The sequence below is a fragment of the Canis lupus genome, chromosome 31, assembly GCF_003254725.2.
Source record: "Canis lupus dingo isolate Sandy chromosome 31, ASM325472v2, whole genome shotgun sequence".
NCBI classification, from domain to species: Eukaryota; Metazoa; Chordata; class Mammalia; order Carnivora; family Canidae; genus Canis; species Canis lupus.
In genome coordinates, this window is record NC_064273.1 from 29843953 (window position 1) to 29865044 (window position 21092).

The following is a 21092-nucleotide window of genomic DNA, read 5'->3' on the forward strand; positions in this document are numbered from 1 at the left end:
ACTTCTCGTACCATGTCAGGCTGCCCCCCCCCAACCGCGCAAGACTCGTAGAATCATCGCTACTAGACATGTGTGTTCTATGTCGTTGTTATGAATCCGAGGGACACCGAATGGGAAACGATGGCATTAGTATCATCTAGAACCCATGCATTTGGACAGAAGGCAAGACGGTAGTATAGTAAGACACCTTTCCAAGCTGTCGCCAGAAGAGTGAATTTTCCATTTGTACATGGCGCCAAAAAAGAAAAGAAAAGAAAAGAAAAGAGAAAATAAAAGTGCATGAATGTTCACTTGCAGTTTCCGAAAATGCTGAGATCCAACCTTAAAATGGCTTCTAGTGGAACAGCCAGGGTGTCCTTACACGCGGTCCAAGGCAAGCTGCCGTGGCACTACCATAAAACTCCCTAAACTTGGGTGGAGTCAGCAATCACCGTGCAGGAAGAATGTGATGCTGCTGGGTGCCAGCCTGTGGAGCCCAGCGACAGGACAAAGGGATTATTCTGCTTCATTGTGAAAATGCAGTGTTTATTGTTAAAATACGGTTGGGAATTAAAGGGGCATGTATGAATCATAAATATTTGCATGCCATTAATGTTTGGACAAAAGACTTGGAATGGCTAAGTTGGGAGAACTTCTTTTCCCATGAAAAACACTGCTTCATATTACAGGACATATTTAATTTCGCCTCTGCCATTGCTAATCTGCAATCTCAGGGCCCGCCGCGTATAACTCTTTCACGACCTGGGAACTCCACGCGGCTGAGGAGTAAGGACAAGGGCTGATGTCCCCTCCTGGAAAACCCAGCCCTTCAGATAAACAGAAAAGCAGGTCCCCGTTGCCACTGCTGGTTAAGAGCTCACGGACTTTCCTTCGCCTACTCTACAGAGTGAGTGTCACCGAAGCAGATCTACCCTGGAAAGTAAGTCTTAATGTCAGGCAGTCCTTCCTGCACACCCCAACCTCTTCCCCAAGGACAAAAGGGACAAAACAGAATCAGGCTCAGAGAGGTTGAGTAACTTGCCACAGATGCGCGGTTCTGTGCCAGTGTTCTCAACCGGGGGCCATCCCTCCACCCCCCGCCCCCAGGGACATTTGGCAATCCCTGCAGACACTTGTGGTTGTCGCAACTGGGAAGGGAGATGCTACTGGTTACTGGGCTAAGGCCAGGGATCCTGCTAGCCATCCAGCAACACACAGGACAGCCCCACAACAAAGAAAAATCAGCCCTAAGTGCTAAATCAGACCCCGTGCTCAGCAGAGAATGCAGTCAAGTCCACATTCTTTTTTTTTTTTTTTTCAAGCCCACGTTCTAACCATGCTACGCTGCCCAGAGTGAAAGAGTCCCGGAGGAGTCACTCGTTTGAAGGTATTTAATGAGTTTCTGCTCTGTGCCACAAGGTGCTTTTCTAGTTAAGGACTGGATCTTTTAGGTTTTGACAATTCTTGGGTGTCCACCTCTTGGGAGTTCCAGGCACGTCTCTCATGGTGCTTGGGTGTCAGTTACCACTGCAGTGTCCCCATGCATGCCACAGCTGTTCTGGAGCTCTTTCCCTGGCGACCTTCACTCCCAAGCACATCTAGGGACAGCACGTGGGCTCTGTGCAGTCCCCAGCGCAGATGACGCCCATAAACTCCCATTCGGATAGCTAGCTATCTCAAATTATTTGACACGCAATGGATCTCCATGCCGAATCTGGGAGACGGTTGCTTTACGGAGGGGAGCTTAAGGGAAGCAGATGTATCCATGGGGCAAGAAAGTTAGGGGTGGGGCTTTCCATGCACGGGAAAAGCAAGCAGACAAACAAAAACCAGAGAAAGCCCTCACAGCAGCACTTATTCAAGAAACTCAACCTGCAGCAGATGTTACCTTGATGCAAGAAGAACCCCTAGAGGACTCCTGAGATTTTTTTTTCAAACCACCTTTCCCTGAATCTCAGTATGGAAACAGGTGATAGCAGAACTACTGTGTTGGGGCCGATGGAAGAAATCTCTGGAAGAACCCACCTGTCTGTCTGTGGTACCTGCAAGCCCAGGCCATCTCAGAGATGGCCAACAACTCAGGTCCCTTCTATGCGTTTCTCCCCATTTTTTTTTCTTTCAGGTGTGCAGACCAAGCCCTTTCTGGTGTCTGTCAGTGATGCATTCCAGGACTTCGCTTTGAGCACTCACCAACTCGTGTTCTTGGATTGCTGGATCTGGGGTCCCGGACTGGAGGACTGGAGCACTGTGGGGGGTGATGCTGAGCACTGAGAAGCCAGTAGGCTACTATCATTATTTCTGACAGTCCTGCCCAGAGACCTGCAGCTGTGGGACATTCCTAAGGGAGTGTGTGTGGGGGGGTCCTCCAGGAAGAGCTCTCCTGCTTTGTGGCCCACCCCACCTGCAGCCTCTCCTGACTCCTCCCACCCACCCCCCCAACGGGGGATATTCATGTTCTTCGGAGACGGGGCAATTCTATGCATACAGAACACTGGTATGTTTTCATATTCAGAGGAAGGCTTCAATATTCAGTGATGCTCTCTAATTTTATTTTATTCTCTGTGAACTGTTTAATGTAAGTTTTTCGTGTATTTTGTAGACAGGCAGAAAGTGTTAGGGTAGAGGGGGAAGGGAGACATTTCACAATGTCTCATGAAGGAGTGTGAGGTTAGATGAGCGTTTTCAATCTCGGCATGACGGATATTTCAGACAGGTAACCCTGTTGTCAGGGGGCTGTCCTATGCACCGTGGGGTGGAGAGCAGCACCCCTGGCCTCCACCCACTAGACGCTCACAGCACTCCTGCATCCCCATTGTGACAGCCAAACACATCTCTAGATATTGCCAAGTGTCCCCCCCACCGCGGGGGTCAAAATAACCCAAAGTGGGAACCACTGAGTGAGACCGTCATCAGAATTGATAAGCAGATAGACAGATAAAATACCAACAGTGACTGCCGGGATGTTTCAAATGGGATGATGAAGGCAGAGCATCTGGAAGGACGCAGCCGTGCACGTGCTGGAGACACACCATTTAACAGGGCAGACAAAGCCTTATTATGACATGAGTTTAGGTCAGCTCCTCGTTATTTATAAATAGATAAATAGATACTGACTGTACTCCATACAATGGTTTCAAATAAGAATGAAGGAAAAACATCTGTAGAGACCCAAAACCACTGCCTTGAGCAAACTGGAATGTTTCCACCTCAGAATGGGCCCATCCCTCCTCACCTTGTCTGCCCAGATCTGATAAGCACACAGATCACCAACTGTGCTCAAACCACCCATATTCCTATGCGTTGCCTTCGCCTGAGCCAAGGAAAGTCTCCTTTGTTTGCATAAGGTGACTCAGTTAGGGCCACACAGCACCCATGAGAATACCTGCCAGCCCTCCCATTCACCAGACGCAGGAGCCTCCTTGGGTCGGGAGGCTGGGGAGGGTGGTACAGACCCGCACTTTGCGCCACCCACACATTAGTAACGACGGTCTGAAATCTCCAAGTAAAAGCAGAGATGAATCTAAGTTGGAAAACTGGAAAATAAACAGGAAATTTACTTCCAGCTTTTTTGAAAAGCTTCTAAGTGTACGCTGCGTCACCAAGAAATCACAAGAAACACATTCTGAATCCAGCAGCTGAAAGGCCACGAGCCTCTCAAAGGATCACTTTGCGGTGTGGGTGTCCTCAACTACCTGAAACCCTCACTGGAGAAAGTTCAGTGACAACAAATAGGGTTCCTACGTGGATCCAAGCCCCATATAGGCCACCAGAGGCCGGGCAATGTGCTTGAGTCCCATATCAGTGCAGGGTATGCCCCAGAGAGATCCGTTCTGAACACGGATCAAAACATGCCTCTGTGGAGTGCGGGACTCACAACACAACCGATGAAGGGGGCGGACGTCGCCTGGTGTCCACTAATGCGTGTGCATGAGTACAAATCTTAAGGAGCAGCAATTCGCCCCCGATGCCCCGAGAGTGAGCAGATAAAACTGGCGCATTGGGAAGTGTTCCTACGAATACTCATTCAATCCACGCTGCTCACTTATTAATTTTTGTTAATTGCATCATTTAGGCTTCGATGAGAAGATGCGATTAGCATGCATTTAGTCCCAAAGATAATTTGGTCCAAGAAGACTTCTCAATGGGAGTACAGAGGCGTGCACGTGCACACACACGCACGCACACACGCACACACAGACCCCACTAATTGAAAGTCCAACAGATCCTTCAAAACCACATAACCTCGACATCCTGACAGGACATGACTATTTATAAACAACCCCTTACTGATGTGAACTCATTTTACAGTCATCAACAGAACGAGAACAGTCACCAAGACAGTACACCCTCTCTCTCGTCCAACAAGTAATTTTTCTTAAAAAAAAAAAAAAAACAGAATATGCTCTTCCATAACCAATCTTCTCCACCCTCTCTTGCCCCTCGCCAACCAGCACAAGAAGAAAACACAAAACTGATTTATTAGAACCAGAGCAGCATTGCGGCCGTTGGCCGGATCACTGTTTATGTCTATAATGCTTTGCTGCTGAAACAGGAAGCTCTAAAAATCATTCAACCATTATTTCTCGCGGAGGCTCTTTCTGATTGATAGTCCTCTGTCCCCACCAAAAGGAACTGCCTTGACCAAAACGCAAGCCAGGCGGGCAGGGGAGGGGTGGAGGGTGGGTGAAGTCTAGCATCTGCCCACCAATTCTGCAACACGGTCCATACCATTAACTTCAATTTAAAAAAAGCTGTCGGACACTATCGGCAATGTCTGGCACTTCATAAAATCAGCAAGAAAACCATGAAGAGATAAATTGGAAAACTCGATGTTCCAGGCATAAGCAGTTTCCAAGAGAACTTTTCTCCTTGGTCCTTGCCATGGTGGTAGCCGGACGAGGAGGACAGGCAGTGGTAGTGGCTGGGGGTAGGGAGCAAGTTGCTTTGAGCGAGTGTCTACCCTTTTATTGGCAAATGGGAAACAGGATGAGAAACCTGATCTCTAAAGATGAATTCTCCATCAGATCGGGGACACAGGCTTTCAACCTGCCATCTGAAGGAATTATTTGCTAGGGCTGCCTGGGGCTTGCTGTAGCAGAAGCCAGGTCTTTTATTTTATATTTTACCTTATTTTATTTTATTCATGGTTTTGTTTTTTTTTTTTTTCTCGTATTTTCTCCAGGAGATCGGATTGCCAGTTTAGTATCTTGATTGTTGCCCATGGCACATCTCTGGGGTTTTCAGTTAAATTTTTCCTACCTCGCTTTATAGGACTCCGGTATGGAAGGGAGAATGACTTGGATCCCATGATAATATTGTGAGTCATTCTGAGCATTTCTTAGTAACCACCACTCCACAAAGACACGTCTCTTTTCGTGTAGACTACCGGGACAGTTTAAATGGACCTTCCCTCCGTCTCAACCGTGGTCTTTCCCTCATCTGAAAGCAACCTCCCCACGCTGTTCCCCAAATAACATAAAATAACTTAAGAATGAAAGTGCCTTCAGTGACAAACATTACACAAATCTGCAATAACCCACATTGTGACGGGGTAAATATTATGTCTGGGAAGACATCCATAGCAAGAACGTAATGAAGGAATTTCATTTTATAAAAGCATTGGGAAGGGGTACTATTTTGAAAGAGGGAGGGATTTAAATTGCCAGGGAGGTCACCATGAACAGAAATGCCTCCAAGGAATTAAACCCCCCATTCTAACGGCCCAGAGAACTCCCAGACCTCATGGAGCTGAGTGTGGAATTCACATTGCAGCTCTGCAGGGGTGGAGAGGGCAGGCGGGTGGGTGAGGGGGAAAAGGGGGGCACAGGCATTCACTAGAGAAGAGGCTGTGACAAAAAAAAAAAGGCCTCTCCCCCTTTCAGGCGACCACAAATGTGCAGACCTGATGGCCTTTGGGAGGTGTAGATCGGTAGTTTGAACAGGATCTACTTCCCTAATCACACAAACCAGGTCCTGGCTATAATAAGAACAGGTGTTACCAAAACACACGAGGTCCAAGAAGAGTGTCCACCTTGTCTGTTCATTTAATTCATATTCCAATTATCTGCCGTGTGCAGCCCCGTGCGAGGCTGGCCCTCCACAGTCAAGGCAAAGTTCAAATTCAGATACTTGGCTGGGTCAAGTATCAAGTCAGGGGTCCATGGATCCCCAGAAAGTTTCACAAATGAGCCTCAGCAGTCCTGGAAACTGAAACCGTACGTGAAACTCTGGATGCAAGAGCACATGTATATATATATATATTTCCCCCCCCCCCTTGGGAGAAGGCTTCCCCAAGGATTTTTCAAACTTATCTACGACATTCCCAAAAGATTAAAAAAATCAGATTCTTAGAAATTAAAAGGAAATCCGCCCTGGGTTCTCTTCCCCCCATTTATGATGTGGTTGATGATACGGTCTAGTAGATTTCCTCTTTGGTTCTAAAATGAATTAACGAAAGTCGTATTCCCTGATTGATCGATTCCTTTCCAACCGATTATGTAGTAGGACAGCGACAGAAGCACTCACAGATCTCACGGCTAAAATTGCTTCAAGGTCTCTCCCCTGCAGCCACGATGTGCTTTCTTGTAACTGAAAATACCCAGGGATGACCTGCCTTGACTGTTGATGTCAACAACAGGTTGGTTGGCCCCTGCTAATGAAGCGTGCCAAGAACTAACTCTTGATCCTGACTTTTCGATTTTCCGGAGGTGAGGGACGGTTTCAGAACTTGTGGTTAAGTGTGAAAGGTTCTGAACCACAGCCTGTGTGCTCTGCATCACCTCTCATGCCCTGGGGACTGCTACCTCTACTTCCACTGTGAAGGAAGGGTCCGTGTCTATGCAGACACTGAATCTAAGGGAGCAAAGCCCAAGAGTGAAGCGTCCCCTGAATGAGATTTAAATCGGCAAGGAGGAAAAGGAGGAAAGGGGGAAAAAAGAAGAGGGTGAAGCCTTCACGAGTATTTTTTAGGGGCCCGATGTTGTCAGCAAGCCCGTAAAAGCCGGACGGGCAGGTTTTCCCAGTTGCAGGCTGAACTTGAGGTTATAAGTTGTGATCCTGGATATGAGCCAGTGCCCAGACAAATCAGTTTTGTCGAACAGAGAAAAACCCTTCCATGTCCAACCTCTGGCAATTTCTGTGAGGTTTTCCAATCCCACGGGCCGGCAGCTGGTCAAAGAGAAAGGAGTTTCTTTCTCTGCCCTTCGTTTAGAACTGAGAACCAAGGCCTTTGGAGAAACCATCGGATCAGTGCTGTTTGACAGAATGCAAAACTGGCATTGAAATGCTTGGATGAGCCAATAGCCAGGACCTTCTCCGCCACTGTGATGTGTTGATGCCAATGACGTGTTTTCAGGCACATTTTCAAAAACAGAAAATGAAACAGCAAATAGTCTTGAGATCGCTTAATAAGACGTAATGAAACTTTTAAAGGACAAGATTCAGTGAGGAAGATTAAGACTAATTGTCAAAATTAGTGAGAATCATCTGTTCTCTTCGTAATGGGAAGCAAATTGCAAAAAAAAAAAAAAAAATCTGGCAGGCTTTGATGCTGACACTTGGACTCGAGAGAGTAAAATCGAGTTGTATTTTATGACTGGGGAGAGACCATGAGACAAAGTCAAACGGGGCCTTCTGACAGCTCATTCTGCTGTGTAGTACTGACCCCGGAAAAACACAAACAAACAAACAAACAAACCCACTCAAGACCAACAATACACAGGGTAACCGTAATTGGGTCAAACGTGCAATTAGGGTTCCTGTATTTTGGACGCCTTATTATCACACATGGGAAGCCGAGCCCGTTCAAAACAGATACTGACCGTTTATGGCATGTAAATCGGTTTTCTTGTTCCAGGTTATCAGAAGACAGCCCGGCCTTGGTTGTAGCTATTTTACTCTTTGGGTTTTATGCAAACTCTCGGGCATACTAGCACGAATCAGGCAGCCAACTGCAAACAATCCACACCTTGGGGAAACAGTTCACTGCTACCCAAGTAAACACAAGCACCTATTAGTCACCCACTCAAAACAGAAATGGCCAATGAGAGACAAGAGACCAGCTCTCGATGCCAGAAAAGGAACCATGCTGCTTTCAAAATCTCATTCTTTATTATCACCGACTGAACTGCACACTGCCACAAAGCCACTACAGCACTTCTCACGGGAAAATATCACAGGCACGATCCACTCAAGTTTTCCAAACTTTTATAACCAACACCTGACACATGGACCCACATAGATGCACACTACGATAATAGGACTTTCTCTGGAAAGGCAACCCAATGAGACTCAGCCAGCGTCCCAAGTAGTATAAATACCCAAGAATTGAATTAAGATTATTAGCTAGGCTGGTAGGCAAGGACCAGGCAAGAGGGCCTTTGTGTTTTATTGGCTTCTCACCTACTCTGCCAGCTACTGATCTGAAGCCTCCAAGATGTTTTCCAAACACACATCTCTGAATCATAATGTGAATTCCATTTACTGGAAGGCGGGGACTTGTAATATAACAAGTGAACCCATTTAATGACTTTATGCTTTCATATGTTATAGCATCTCTCATGCTTTCAATAAGTGGACATAATTTTCTTTGTATTACTCTATTATTAACATTGTATTATCGACATATATTTTCAATCATGTTGTAAGTTTGTTTTTTCTTTCTTTTCTTTTTTTTTTTTTTAATTTTCTCCACGTAGGATTCTATTTTAAAATGCCGTGGGCAGCTAAGATAGCAAAGATGAAGGCCCCCAAAAACAACACACTTTTACCCCTTCCCCTCTTTGACTAACCAAACACAGATTACCTTGTATCTTTGAATGCCTTTATAAAGAGTAACGATACTCTTATGTTTAAATGTCCACTGGTTATACTTTAATTTTTTTAATACAAGAGTCATCTACTGCTGTTTATGCATTTATCACATCATTTTTTATTATCCTCAAAATAACTTTTATTCGTTAGCTTATTCAATACTGTATTATGAAAATGAAATTTTCAAAACAAGCTCCCCTTCCTCCTTCAATTAAACTTTTCGTATTTATTGCTATTTATAAAATACGACTTCAGTTCTTACAAAACAGAGAAAGCACAATATTTGAAAATAATTGGAAACCAGAGGAGATTACTGTCCAAAAATTCCTCTTTCCGCTCTAATACTTCAGTAACAGGCACAGAAAAATAAAACCACACCGAACTGCCCTGAGACAACAGTTCCTTTGGGTAACCCAGTCTTTAAAAGATCAGTGCTAAAATGTTAACTGGGTCTGGCCCCTCCCTCAGATAATAAGAAGGCATCCAAATTATATGTGACAGGAAGGTCATAAATGCTATCAAATTTGCCAAACCAGAGTGGTACTATCGCTGTCTCTTCATATTTTATCATAAAATGGTAAACTTACTTGAAACCACATTTCAATAACCATATACTGTACATCCCTTAAAATGATCAGAAGTGATCATTTGAAACTCTGTCCCTTGTCATAGGCAGCACATGGATTCTAAGTTAAAAGCTTCCATGATACAGATTTTTGATAATTATCAAGTAGACACTACCAGCTGTATAATCTTAGTTTCCATGATGATGAGTTCTATATTTTTACGTTTTAGCAAAAATCAGAGGGATTTCCTTGAAATTCATAATCCGCACTTTGCATGTTGCAAATCAGTCTTTAATCCAATATTACAAAGCAACAATGTAAAGGTAGATTCTTGAAAAGATACTACACTTTGAATCAGTATTTTTTAAAAGCTTGAAGCAGCAATATCAAGAAAGATTGTGCTTTCAGGGATCCCATCACAGAAAACTTCTAGAACATCAGAGAAACTTCTAGAAGTTTTGAAATTTAGATTTGTTGCCATGTAACGACTCGTACTCCCATATCAGTTTTGATAGATACATACCTCTTCCACTCCGACCGACAAACCTGAGGTCATTGAATCTTGCAACTTGGTTTTTCATGGCTGCGGTGGCATTTCTCAATTCAGCTGAGTAGTTTTCATCATTGCCCGCCATTACAGTGACCAGAGTGCCGTCGGGGACATCCCCCAGAGCCACCACCTAAGCCAACCAAGGGACAGATGCAGACATCAGAAATGCTGTAAACGTTTATGCCATTGGTGTATTAATTGCTTTAAAATTAAATGTATATTAACTGATCCTTTTTTAAAAGACTTATTTGAGAGAGAGAGAGAGAAAGAGAGCGAGCGAGTGAGAGAGAGATAATGTGTACAAGCGAGCAAGGGGAGGGGCAGCGGGAGAGGGAGAGATTCTCAAACAGACTGTGATCTGACTGCAGAGAACAGGATGGGGCTCCGTCTCACGACCCTGAGATCTTGACCTGAACCCAAATCAAGAGTCAGACGCTCAACCAACTGTGCCACTCAGGTGCCCCAGTGATCCTTTTTAAGTGTGCAAAGGAATAGCAAAGCAATGGGAAAGCTATTAATGGGAAGGATCTCTTTGAATTCCATTATGTAGAACTAAATATAAATTTTTGAGTCCTGAAACATTCACTTAATAAAGTCATTAAGGTCCCATGACATAGTTGGGACAAGACTGACTATGGCCAGGACTTCGGAAGCTATGCCTTCTCATGAATGCAAAGATCTTAATCCTTCATACTTGAGAAATGCAATGTCTCGTTTTGGTAAGATTAGAATCTGACCCATCTCTCTCTTGTCTAGATGTCTACTGACAGGGCCCACTTTGCTGTTAGGTGTTTAAACTTATTTTTGCTGAAATTAAAAAAAAATGATCTTTAAACTGAATTGCAGATGATCCTTGAATGACTCTGTTTGCGGTTCATCTTTGAAACCCCCTACTGGCTTCTCTTATTTTGATTATCAGTAGCAGGGAAATCTGGCATACAAGGAAACAAAATCAGAAACCTGCCCTTTGCTTATTACTAATTGCAAAATCAACAGACCTCAGGGAAGAGGGCTTTTAGGTGCTGCTCTGAATTCAGGAGTGGAACTACGTAGCATTTTTCTATCTGTGGGTCCCCTGGATGCATCAACTATGTCCTGATAGATGACTGAGGTTTTCTCCAAACCCAGCTTATTTTCAAGAAAAATGCCTTTAATTTAATTGAATAGGGGTGGATTTCCTAACAGGGGTACTGAAGAAACTGGTGGATAAATATTTTTTATACTCACGTGATTAAAAAGCAGTAATTTCAAGGTAAAATGCTCTGAAGAGCATGGCCTAAAGCTGCTTTGTGCAGTTAATTCTATTTCTTGGCCATCATTTGATTCTTCTGGAAATGATGTGTGTGTGTGTGTGTGTGTGTGTGTGTGTGTAGGGGAGCTAGACCATTATTATTAGCTCTATTTTCATTATTTTTATTTTTTAAAGCAGTCATAGGGTTTCAAATCAAAATGCCCCAACTTGTATCTATTCCTATCACTTCTGATATTCTTCATGGTACTTTCTCAGTCAGTAGGGAATTTGTTTTAATCGTTTGAATTCTATAAGCCCTTTCTCCATTCTGTATTTGAGTTGTAATAGCAATGAATTCTCCAGTGAGTCCTCTTCCTTTTTACCTAATCATCACTACGTAATTTTGGGGTAATACTTATATTTTCAATCCTCTTTTTCTGTCTGTAAATGAGGCTGCCCTAGGCTCCCTGGTACAATAGCAAGGCCATTGTTTATGGAAATGCCCATCTTCATTGCCTGCTTGGTCACTACCCCTTCCCGGTGTCATCCAGGTGACCATCTATTGCTTTTAATCCTTGTGATGCATCAGCTCAGATTCTGAAGAGTATGACAGGAAGGATGAGCCATCTCACCACAAGTGACTAGAGGACCAGGAGAACCAGCCCTCAAGAGGGAGGCATGTTCTTCATCTGCCTTATCCCACCTGCTCTGTCGAGCACGGCCTGGGCCTTTTATCTTTCTTTCTAATCCTTTCCATCCCAATGCTGGGCATGTTTTCTATGAAGGAGATTTAAAAACACAGCTATTTACTCCCCAAGCGCTCTCTAATTAGATATTTAGTTCCCATTATAAATGTGTTTGTTGCCTTTTAATTAAGAGCAGTAATATGACAATTCCCTTTTGTTTCGAAAACATCATTGAAATAAATCTCCTTGATCGGTTATTTACTTATTTTACCATTTCGTTTCTATTCCCACAAAATGTGCTTGCTTTATTCTGCTTTTTTCTGCCTCTTAAAAATTTTTCCTTTTTTTTTTCTCACTATTTTCACTTCCCTCTGTAAAATTAGCTCACAGTGTTGAAATGCCCTCCTTGAGCACATATTTTTACTTCCTCATCCCCATCTCCCTGTGATGACCTGGCTTCTCTATTTTAATCCAACATTTAGTAAGTATACAGGGGCTGTATACTTAACTATGTGGTTTTCAAACTGAATAACTCGTTGTTGGGGCAGGATCTGTAAGAGGTTAAAGTAAGTAAATCTAGTTGTATATCTTCCAAAATGAACACTAAATCACCTTCCTCCCACTGGCTCCTCTCACGGGGCTCCATGCCTGCGCCTCTCTCATCTTTCCAAAACTATCCTTGTCAGTAATTTGGCAAACTCACGAGACCTTCACCAACTAGAAACAAATATAGAGTAAAATGATCGTGGTGGCTAAATATGAAAAGGTTGTTGATGTTGGAATTTAAGACTAACAAAATTAGGAGTTTAACCCTTCCTTCCTCTGTCTTTCTAAAAAATGAAGCAAAAGTCCAAGATATTCGGGTGCTCGATGACTGTTTTTCTGTTTGTTTTTTTATTGATCTCAGAGGGATTTTTTTTTTTTTTGGCAGGAGGAAAGGGGAGAATATTAATTTACGCTAATAACGTATATATCATCTAATTGTTAACAAGCACACTTAGACCGGATTAAAAAATTAAAAAAATTAAAACTAACATGTCTGCTAATTTGATACAGATTGTGCCACTGATAGTCAATAAGAAGAGAATAAAAAAAAATCTAACTGCAAACACAAAAAAGAAGGAACTGGAATGAAAAGCTATAAACAATAGGTAAGGAAACACAAACATTTACATTTTAACACAGACCAAACAGACAAGAAGGGACTTGCTGGCCAAAGGATATCTCATATTTTGTTTTACTTCTCTGTTTTTAAAGTATCAGGAAGTTGGGCAAAATATCAGCCCTGCTATGTACTGCATGGATCTCCCCACACTGCTCTTGGCTAGTCTGTTCACGGTTCAAACTGGCATTTCAAACAACTCTAATTAGGTTGAAATTACAGTTACAATTCATTTATTTCAAATCCCTTAATTTTCCAGGGTTTCAAAGAAAGCTGTGGAGTGGAACCCAGAATTCAGCCAAGATGACATTTAATGCATACCTAGGGACTGCAATCTTGCCGATAGAAACCCTGCTTACTTCTTTCTTATGGAAAGAATATGACTATTAGCATCCAAAACCCCTGAACTTGCTGACGGCATGTTTATGCCTTTGGACTCTGGTGTGTACCAGGGCTGAAACAAACTGTAATATTGCAGTATTAAAATATATATATATATATATATATATAGCTTTTTAGGCTGCTTCTGTAAATTGTAGGTAACATGTAAGCAAATTTAAGATTTTCCCAGTGGTAAAATATATCTCTTTTCTACGCTAAAAAATGAAGGTGCTCCATGGGAAAAATGAAGGGGGGGGGCATATTTTGGGGCCCAGGATAAGCAAATAGGAAGAGTTTAATCTATTTTAAGGAAAATTCAGAATTTTAAATCTCCCTTTAGTTTCGAAGATGAAAGCAGGGGATTTACACGTAGGATTTCAAAAGACTGGTAAAGAATCACTTAAATGCTCTTTTCATCAATATCAGACTCTATCACTGTTTCACATTCTCTCCTCCTTATTACAGGGAACACAACCATTCTTTACTGATTAACTTCTTAAAAAGATTGTCTGGGGCTTATGTGAAATCCACATTTTAAAGTCCTAATTTCTCTGGAAACTGTTTGGGAGGCGGGTAGGTGGCTAAGGGCAGAGTGGGGCCAAGGATACAGGAGGAATCAACCCAGACACAGTCCCGTTTTGAGGGTTAGCTTGTTTGTCTCCCTAACCTTTGGGTTTATTCCCTCCCTGAAAATTCTATCAGCTACTTCAGTTGTGCAGCGAGTGAGCAGGCTTCCTTCAGGAAGAGGCCTTTCTTGATGGGGACGCAGTGGTGACAGATATTACCCAAGTGGCCTCATTTCCCCCGCTGTCCTTCCCTTTCTCCCATATGTTCTCAAGACTCCCTCGAACATTTTTTTTTTTTTCAAGAGAACTATGCCTCGGCCATTTAGGAGACTACAAACTATCACTCAGCCAAACAAATCAGATCTTCTTTTTAAGTGAATTGTCAAAAAGTCATTTTGAAAAAAGAAATCTCTTTGGTTACTAAGATTTCTACTGAAAAAGAATTCCCTGATGGCTTGCTCATACAAGCAAGTTATATGATTTTTTTTTTTCAGTCTTTCAGAAGAAAAAAAATAATACTTTTCTTGGGGTGGCTTGAGAAACGACATCATTTCACCTCCTCCTGAAGATTATGAATCGCTGAGTGTTTTGATATGGTTGGGCGTTGGTTCCCTGGCAGAGGAGGGGACATCCACAAGAGATCCTGATTTACCCCTAAAGGAAGCCACAGATCTCTTGGAACCCACTCCCTTGGCGTGTCAGGGGTACCAGGTTTAAATGACCCTGGGGCTGATCATCAGCCCGTCTGTCTCCCTCTGCTCTCTATCTGAAAGTGGCCCCGGGGCAGAGCCCTGTCAAGTCCTCTGTCACTGAGGGGACTCGGTCCTGTCCTCTAGCTAGAGGAGTCTGTTTATGCAAAGAGCTTAGAATGATTTAAAATTGAATCGGGCTCTCAATCCAAATCTACAGGGAAAGAGTCCAGGGGCTGCTCAACCTCCTCCTCAAAAACTTCTGCTTTCAGAAAACTGGGGCACTTCTACAGACAAAGCCAACTACACATTTTGTTTTGCTGTAGGGATCCTAATGTAACTTCGGAAGGTGCCTAAGGCTTAAAATATAAGAACTCCGACGGTACTTTATAGAAAGGTGAACACTGTCCATCGTAACTAGATCAAGATCCACTAGAGGCCTGGAGCCATTAAAAAAAAAACTTATATTAAATTCATCTCCCCTTAAAGGGCACAGTTATCTTAAAAAAAAAAAAAAAAGAGTGGTTGATCTTTACAGCCTCCCCCTCCACCTGCTTTTCTTAGCCCTTTAAATGAACAGGAAATGACTACAGATTGTACTAAAAAGTTGCCCCTTCTTAAACCCACTCACTCAAGACAGAAGAATAGAATCCCCACCGCCAGAATTAAAATTCTACTGTTTGCAGCCGGGGTGTGTGTGTGGTGGGGGGTGGGGGGGGCAGTGGTTGTTTAAAAACGCAGGGTGTTGTTTATACACCCGCGATGAAGGCCGAGGTTTCTAAAGGCAGCTGGAAGCTGGGGCAAGATCAGGGGTGGAAGTGAACCTCCGGGGCTGCGTGCATCTGAGTCCCCGCCACCCGCCTCCCCAGACCCGCACGCTGCGAGCGGGGTCCCACCGCGACCCGCAGGAGACAGCCCGGCCACCTTTCGAGGCCCCGGGGCTCAATCTAGCTGAGCCGGAGGGAGATAAGGCTCAGGAGGGTTCCGGGAAAAGAGACGGGGCTCGCGGCTCGCGGCTTCTGGCAGGAGCAGCCTAGAGGCTGCAAAAAGTCTCCCAAAGAAAACTTCTGCAAAGTTAACTACGCCCTCCGTGGACTTCGGACATGCTAATTCCGACGGGGCTGTTACCGAGGAGGTGCGGGTGGGGAGGAAGCCCGGACAGGTTTTCCTTGTCAGTTTATCTTCACTGACCCCAAAGTCTAAAAGTATCTTTATTTCCTGATGCCTCCCTGGGAGGGAAGCGGAATGGCTTGGGTGTCAAGCCAGGGGTGGGGAGGGGAGAAGCATGGCAGCAGGCAGGCAGGCCGGGGTGGGGTGGGGGGGTGGGGGGGAGCTGGGGTATAACTTTGCCTACTTTGTGCAAACTCAGGACCTCGGTCCGGGAGGTCCGGGAGGTCGCGACCGGCCCTCAGTGCACGTCTTTGGGGGGCAATCGGATGTTTTTCATCCCCCGTCCCCGTGCACACACACCCCCCTCCCCCAGGATCGCCAGGGCAACCGAGCATCCCCCGAGTCCCGAGGGCAGGAGGATGGACCAGGGGCCGCGGGGGGCAGCGCCGGCCCCTTCCGAGGACCCGGCCCCGCCCGCCTGGCCGCGGGCCTCCCGGATCGCCCCCCGGCCTCCGCGGTCCTCCCGCCACCCGCTCCGGGCCGAGTACCTTGAAAGCGATGGGCAGGGTCTTGTTGCAGCGCCAGTGCGTGGGCAGCACGGAGCAGAGGAAGTTGGGGCTGTCGGTGCGCACCAGCTCGCCGGGGTGGTCGGCCAGCACCTCCACCATGCTGCGGTCGCCGGTCCTCAGCTTGCCGGCCAGGGCGGCGCCGGCGTCCGGGGCGCCCAGCGGCAGCGCCTCGCTCATCTTGCCCGGGCTCAGCGCGGTGGAAGGCGGCGTGAAGCGGCGGCTCGTGCTGGCATCTACGGGGATACGCATCACAACAAGCCGATTGAGTTAGGACCCTGCAAACAGCTCCTACCAGCCGGCGACGAGGGCGCGGATCCTCGGCGAGCAGCTCCAGGGAGACCAACATATAAGTTCAGGGGCCCTTTATTGCTGCAGGGGGGGCGGGGGTGGGCGGGGGGCTGGGGGGAGGCGGGCGGGAGACGAAGTCACTAACAGTCCCGGAGGGGGAAAGTTCTATTTTGCAGGGCAGCCTCCGTCCGACCCAGGCAGGGCTCCTAGCAACCGATCGCCTAATGCTTTAAAAAAAAAAAAAAAAAAAAAAAAATCGGGCGACTGGAATCCAAAGTCAAATGCCAAGGGAGGCTATCTTCTGAGTCTTGCTTTGAGAGTTTAACTTTCAGTCTTTGGCTGTTTAAAAAAAAAAAAAAGTTCCCGGAGGCAAAATTCCCATACAGTTTCTAAAATATTTATACGCAGAGCAAACGGGCCAGCCAATACATAATTTGGAAGTTCCAGTAGTTAAACGCCTGTCAGGGTTTTTTTGTTTGTTTTGTTTTGTTTTTGTTTTCAGGTGAGTTTTGCCTAAAGTCCCAAGACAACACAAAATATACGAGTGTCTTCCATATACAGAGCCACTTTGATCATGCAAAACCGGCTTCGGTCCTCAAAAGCAAGAGCTGCGACTTCCAAAGGTCATGCTACTAATGTATGTGCACGTATATATAAATATATACATATGCTCTACTTCATAAAATATTTACAATTCAATCTGTAGAGAATTTAAACACAACAGAAATCCATTAATGTTCGCTGCTGATTTTTTTTTTTTTTTTAAGTAGCCTTGAAAATAAGCTTCATTAGTTGAAGAAGGGCTGGGCTAGAAATACTTGTCATGTTCTCTTAATAAATTCTGGCAAAACGCTCAGTTCAGAAAACTCAGCTTTTCAAAGAAAAGCTAATCTTTAAAAAAAATGATGATGATAATAATAATAATAATAAAAGTCCAAGTCGATGACACTCAGAGTACAGCTCTCCACATCTGAGAACTCGGGTTTGGGGATGTTGGTTAAGTTTGTGGCTGATCCTGTGGTTGGTGGGAGCTGAGCCGCAGCCGGGTCGCACGCACGCAGACACGCACTCTTCCGAAGCCAGCCACTGTCTACACCGGCTCGGTGAGTCAGCCCGACTTGGGCCGTAGCGAGCTGATCTTCCTCCAACGTCGCCCCAGCGCCCTCGGCTTAGACGCCGGGACGCGCCTATACCTACGATCACCGCGAAACCGCAGCAGGTGGAGCGGGCCTGGAGCGTGGGCTCCGCAGCGCAGGTCGGAACAGACGGGGTGGCTCGAGTTACACACGCAGTCACACTCCCACGCACACGGGCCACGCACACGCAACTTCACGGGCTCGCCTCGACGCGCGGCACACGTTCTCCCGCAGTTGTCAAAGGAAACGACCGGGGGAAAAAGTTCACCGGCAGGAAAGAAGTTGAAACATCCAGCCAAGAGGCCAGTTCATTCAAAAGTAAGAGAGAAAGGTTAAAAAGGAAAAAAATAATAAAAAATGAAAAAAATAAAAAATCGTAGCTCCAACGGCGGTCCAGGAGAAGCAGCAAGGGTGGCGTCCCCGGGAGCCCCGGGACGCGGTGCCTGTGGGCGCGAGGCCGGGCGGCGTGTGCCCTGCTGGTCCGGCTCGGGGCGCCCGTGCCCCTGCGCCCGCTGGCTCTATGAATGAGAGTGCCTGGAAATGAACGTGCTTTTACTGTAAGCCCGGCCCGAGGAATTCCATTCCCTCAGCTCGTTTGCATAGGGGCGGCCGCCGGCCAATCACGGGCCTTTCCGGTATCAGCCAGGGCGCGGCTCGCGGCCGCGGGCTCCTGGAATTGGCCCGCGCGCCCCCGCCGCCGCCGCCGCGCGCTACTGTACGCCGCCCGCGCGGAGCGCCCCAGGCTGCCCGGCCTCCCCGCTCGCCCCGCGCGCCCGCATCCACGCACGCACCCCCGCCCGAGGCCCCGCCCCGGGGCGCACGCGGCCCCGCGAGGACGCGGAGAGAGAGGACGCCGGCCGGCGCAGCGAGGGCTCGGGCCGCGCGCGGTGCCCGGAGCCCAGCCGGAGGGGAGGCGCCCCTAGCGCCCTGGAGATGCAGCGGCCGCCGCGAGGCTCCCGGGCCCGGCGCCGGAGCTCACCCCCGCCCCCCCACCCGGGGCGGCCCCGGGTCCTGCGCGGCCACCCACGGCCGAGCTTCTGCTTCCCCAGCGTGGGTGGGATTCGGCCGCGAGGGGGCCGGAGAGCGGCTCCGCGCGCCACCGTAGCCATGGGGGTGGGGGGGTGGGGTGGGGGGGGGGGGCAGCTGCAGAGAAGTGGCGCTGATTCATTTAACGAGGCCAGAAGGTTCTCGGTCTCCACAACATGGTTTTGTGTTTTTAGTTTTCTCTCTCGGGTCGGTTTGCTTTCATCGGTGTTTTTCACCGCGTCTGGGCTGCGGCTTCCTTACGCACCGCGGCCGCGCTCCGCCGGGCTGTGCTTCGCGGGGAGCAGAGGAGGGTCCTGATCCGAAAGGCGACCCCGAACAGCCAGCGACGGGGAAGAAAGTTGAAAGCATCCGCTGGGGCGGCCCCCGCGCAGGCCGCGCGAGCGCCCACCGCCGGGCCCAGGTCGCCCGAGCCCCGCACCCACCTCCGGCTCCCCGGAAACGGCGCTGGCTCGTCTCCCCGCCCCCGCGCGCCGGAGCGGCCCGGGGTGCTGCACCCAGCCTGGCTTTGCGCGCGGGCGGGAACTTCCCCTGCGTCCGTCCCCGCGGCGCCGCGGGCATTTTCGCGGAGCTTAGAGGGCCCCGCCCCGGCGCGCAGGGCCCGTTCCCCACCCCCACCCCCCGCGCCCCGCAGCTCCCTGGCTCCCCGGGGAACCCACCCGGTGCCCCACTCCCAGCGGCGGGGCCGCCCGTCTCCCGGGGGAGGGCGCTCATCCCCACCCCCAACAGGGGACCCTCCGCTGCAGCTCCCCGGAGCAGGGGTCCGTCACCCGCCCCCCGCGGAGCCCCTCCGGCCGCCGCCTCCTTCCCGGCTGCGGACGCGCGGCTAGGGTGCTGGGGGCGCCGAAGCGCCGGATTCTCCCTCGGCGCTGCCTCTGGGGCCTAACGGAGGCGTCGGCCAGGGCGGGCCAGCCGGGGGGGGGGGGGGGGCCCTTCCCGGGCGCGCGGGCTGCTTCCCTGGCCCCAGGACCGGAGAGGCCGCACGGGCCGCTCCGAGCCGCCGGGAGGCTGGCGCCGGCCCCGCGGGAGGCGCTGCGGGCCGCGGGCTCGGGGCGGACGCCAGGGGGCAGCAGCCGTCCTCGCTGCCGCCCCGGGCGCCCGGGAACGCCCCCGATGGCGCGCGACTCCGCCGGCCCTCCTCCCGGCCTTTGGGCCGCTCCGGTAACAACTCCAGTTTGGGTAGAAAAGGCTGGAAACGGGCGCGTCCTGCCCCTGCCACCCCGGCGGCGGAGCTGGTGGCGCGGGAACCCTCGGGCGGGGGCCTCCGGCATCCTGACCCGCCCGCATCACGGTCTCTCCCCGAAACCCCTCTGCACGCACCCCGCGACCGGCCGGCTCTCCACCCGCGGGGCGCCAGGCGTCCCGGGTACCGCGCCGGGCCCTCGGCCTTTGCGAGCTTGTCCCCAGGTGGGCCGCCCCCTCGCTCGTCTCCAGGGCACCCGAGACACTCCCGAGAACCACCAGCAACCAGCTGCGTTTTGTTTTAATGGGTCTGGGGTCTCAGAAGACTCCTTCGTATTCTTCCTTAAAAGCGATTTTCAGGAAGCCGCATTTCAGCAGTCAAGACCCCCCCCCCCCCCCAAAAAAAAGGCCTCCCTCCACCTTGGCCCAGCGATTCCAAAGAGTGCGCAGTTGCCAGACCTCCCTGTGCGCCGCCCCCTGCCCGGGCTCCGAACCCCTGGGCCGCGGCTCCGAGCCGGCCGAGCGCTCCCGGGGACAGCCCGCAAGTGCATCCCCAGGGCCCCCCGCGGACGCAGGGCAGGGCTCGGGGCTGCGGCGGCGGCGGCGGCGAAAATGGGCTCTGACTCCGGGATAGAGCGGACCGGGGTGATTCGCCCGGCGGAAAGGTCCGAGAAGGAGGCTCCTCCGGGGGCCGGGGCGGTTTGAAACCCTAAACCCTGCGAGGGGCTGCGGGCCGGACTCTGCGGCCGTCCCCCGGGCGGGGTCAAGTTCCCTAACTTAGGGGAGAGGTACAGGGTTAGATGCACCGAGTGCAGCAAGCCCTTCAGCGGCAGCCCCCTGGGCGCTGCTCAGCTACGAGTTTCAACCAATAAATCTCGAGTTTGAACGTTGACAAGGATGATAAGAGCAAGGAAAGCTTTTGCTGATTTATTCTAAATCCGGCCGCCGCGCATTTGAGGTTCCCGGGACCTGCGCTGGCTGTAACTGCTTACTTAGAGCGGTGCACCCTGGAAAACCAGAAACAAACTAACAAAAGCACTGCAGCCCTCCTTGCAGAGGAGCTAAAATGCATTGCAAATCGGGCTGCAGGAGGCTCAGCTGAGATGTACCTGGAAGCCCTTAGTCTGGAGGGCTTTTTACAG

General features: G+C 48.9%; 1 protein-coding gene across 5 annotated transcripts in view; it reads right to left on the reverse strand.

The window, feature by feature from the left end:
* The window catches only part of RUNX1 (RUNX family transcription factor 1), a 253945-nt gene that overhangs the window by 77704 nt on the left and 155149 nt on the right, over positions 1-21092 (reverse strand). For all 5 annotated transcript variants that reach the window (XM_049104778.1, XM_049104777.1, XM_025449617.3 and 2 more), the window contains 2 exons: positions 16280-16533; positions 9880-10036 (listed from right to left, as the gene is read on the reverse strand). In XM_049104778.1, coding sequence (XP_048960735.1) covers positions 9880-10036; positions 16280-16533 — 411 coding nt within the window. The remainder of the gene's footprint in view (positions 1-9879; positions 10037-16279; positions 16534-21092) is intronic.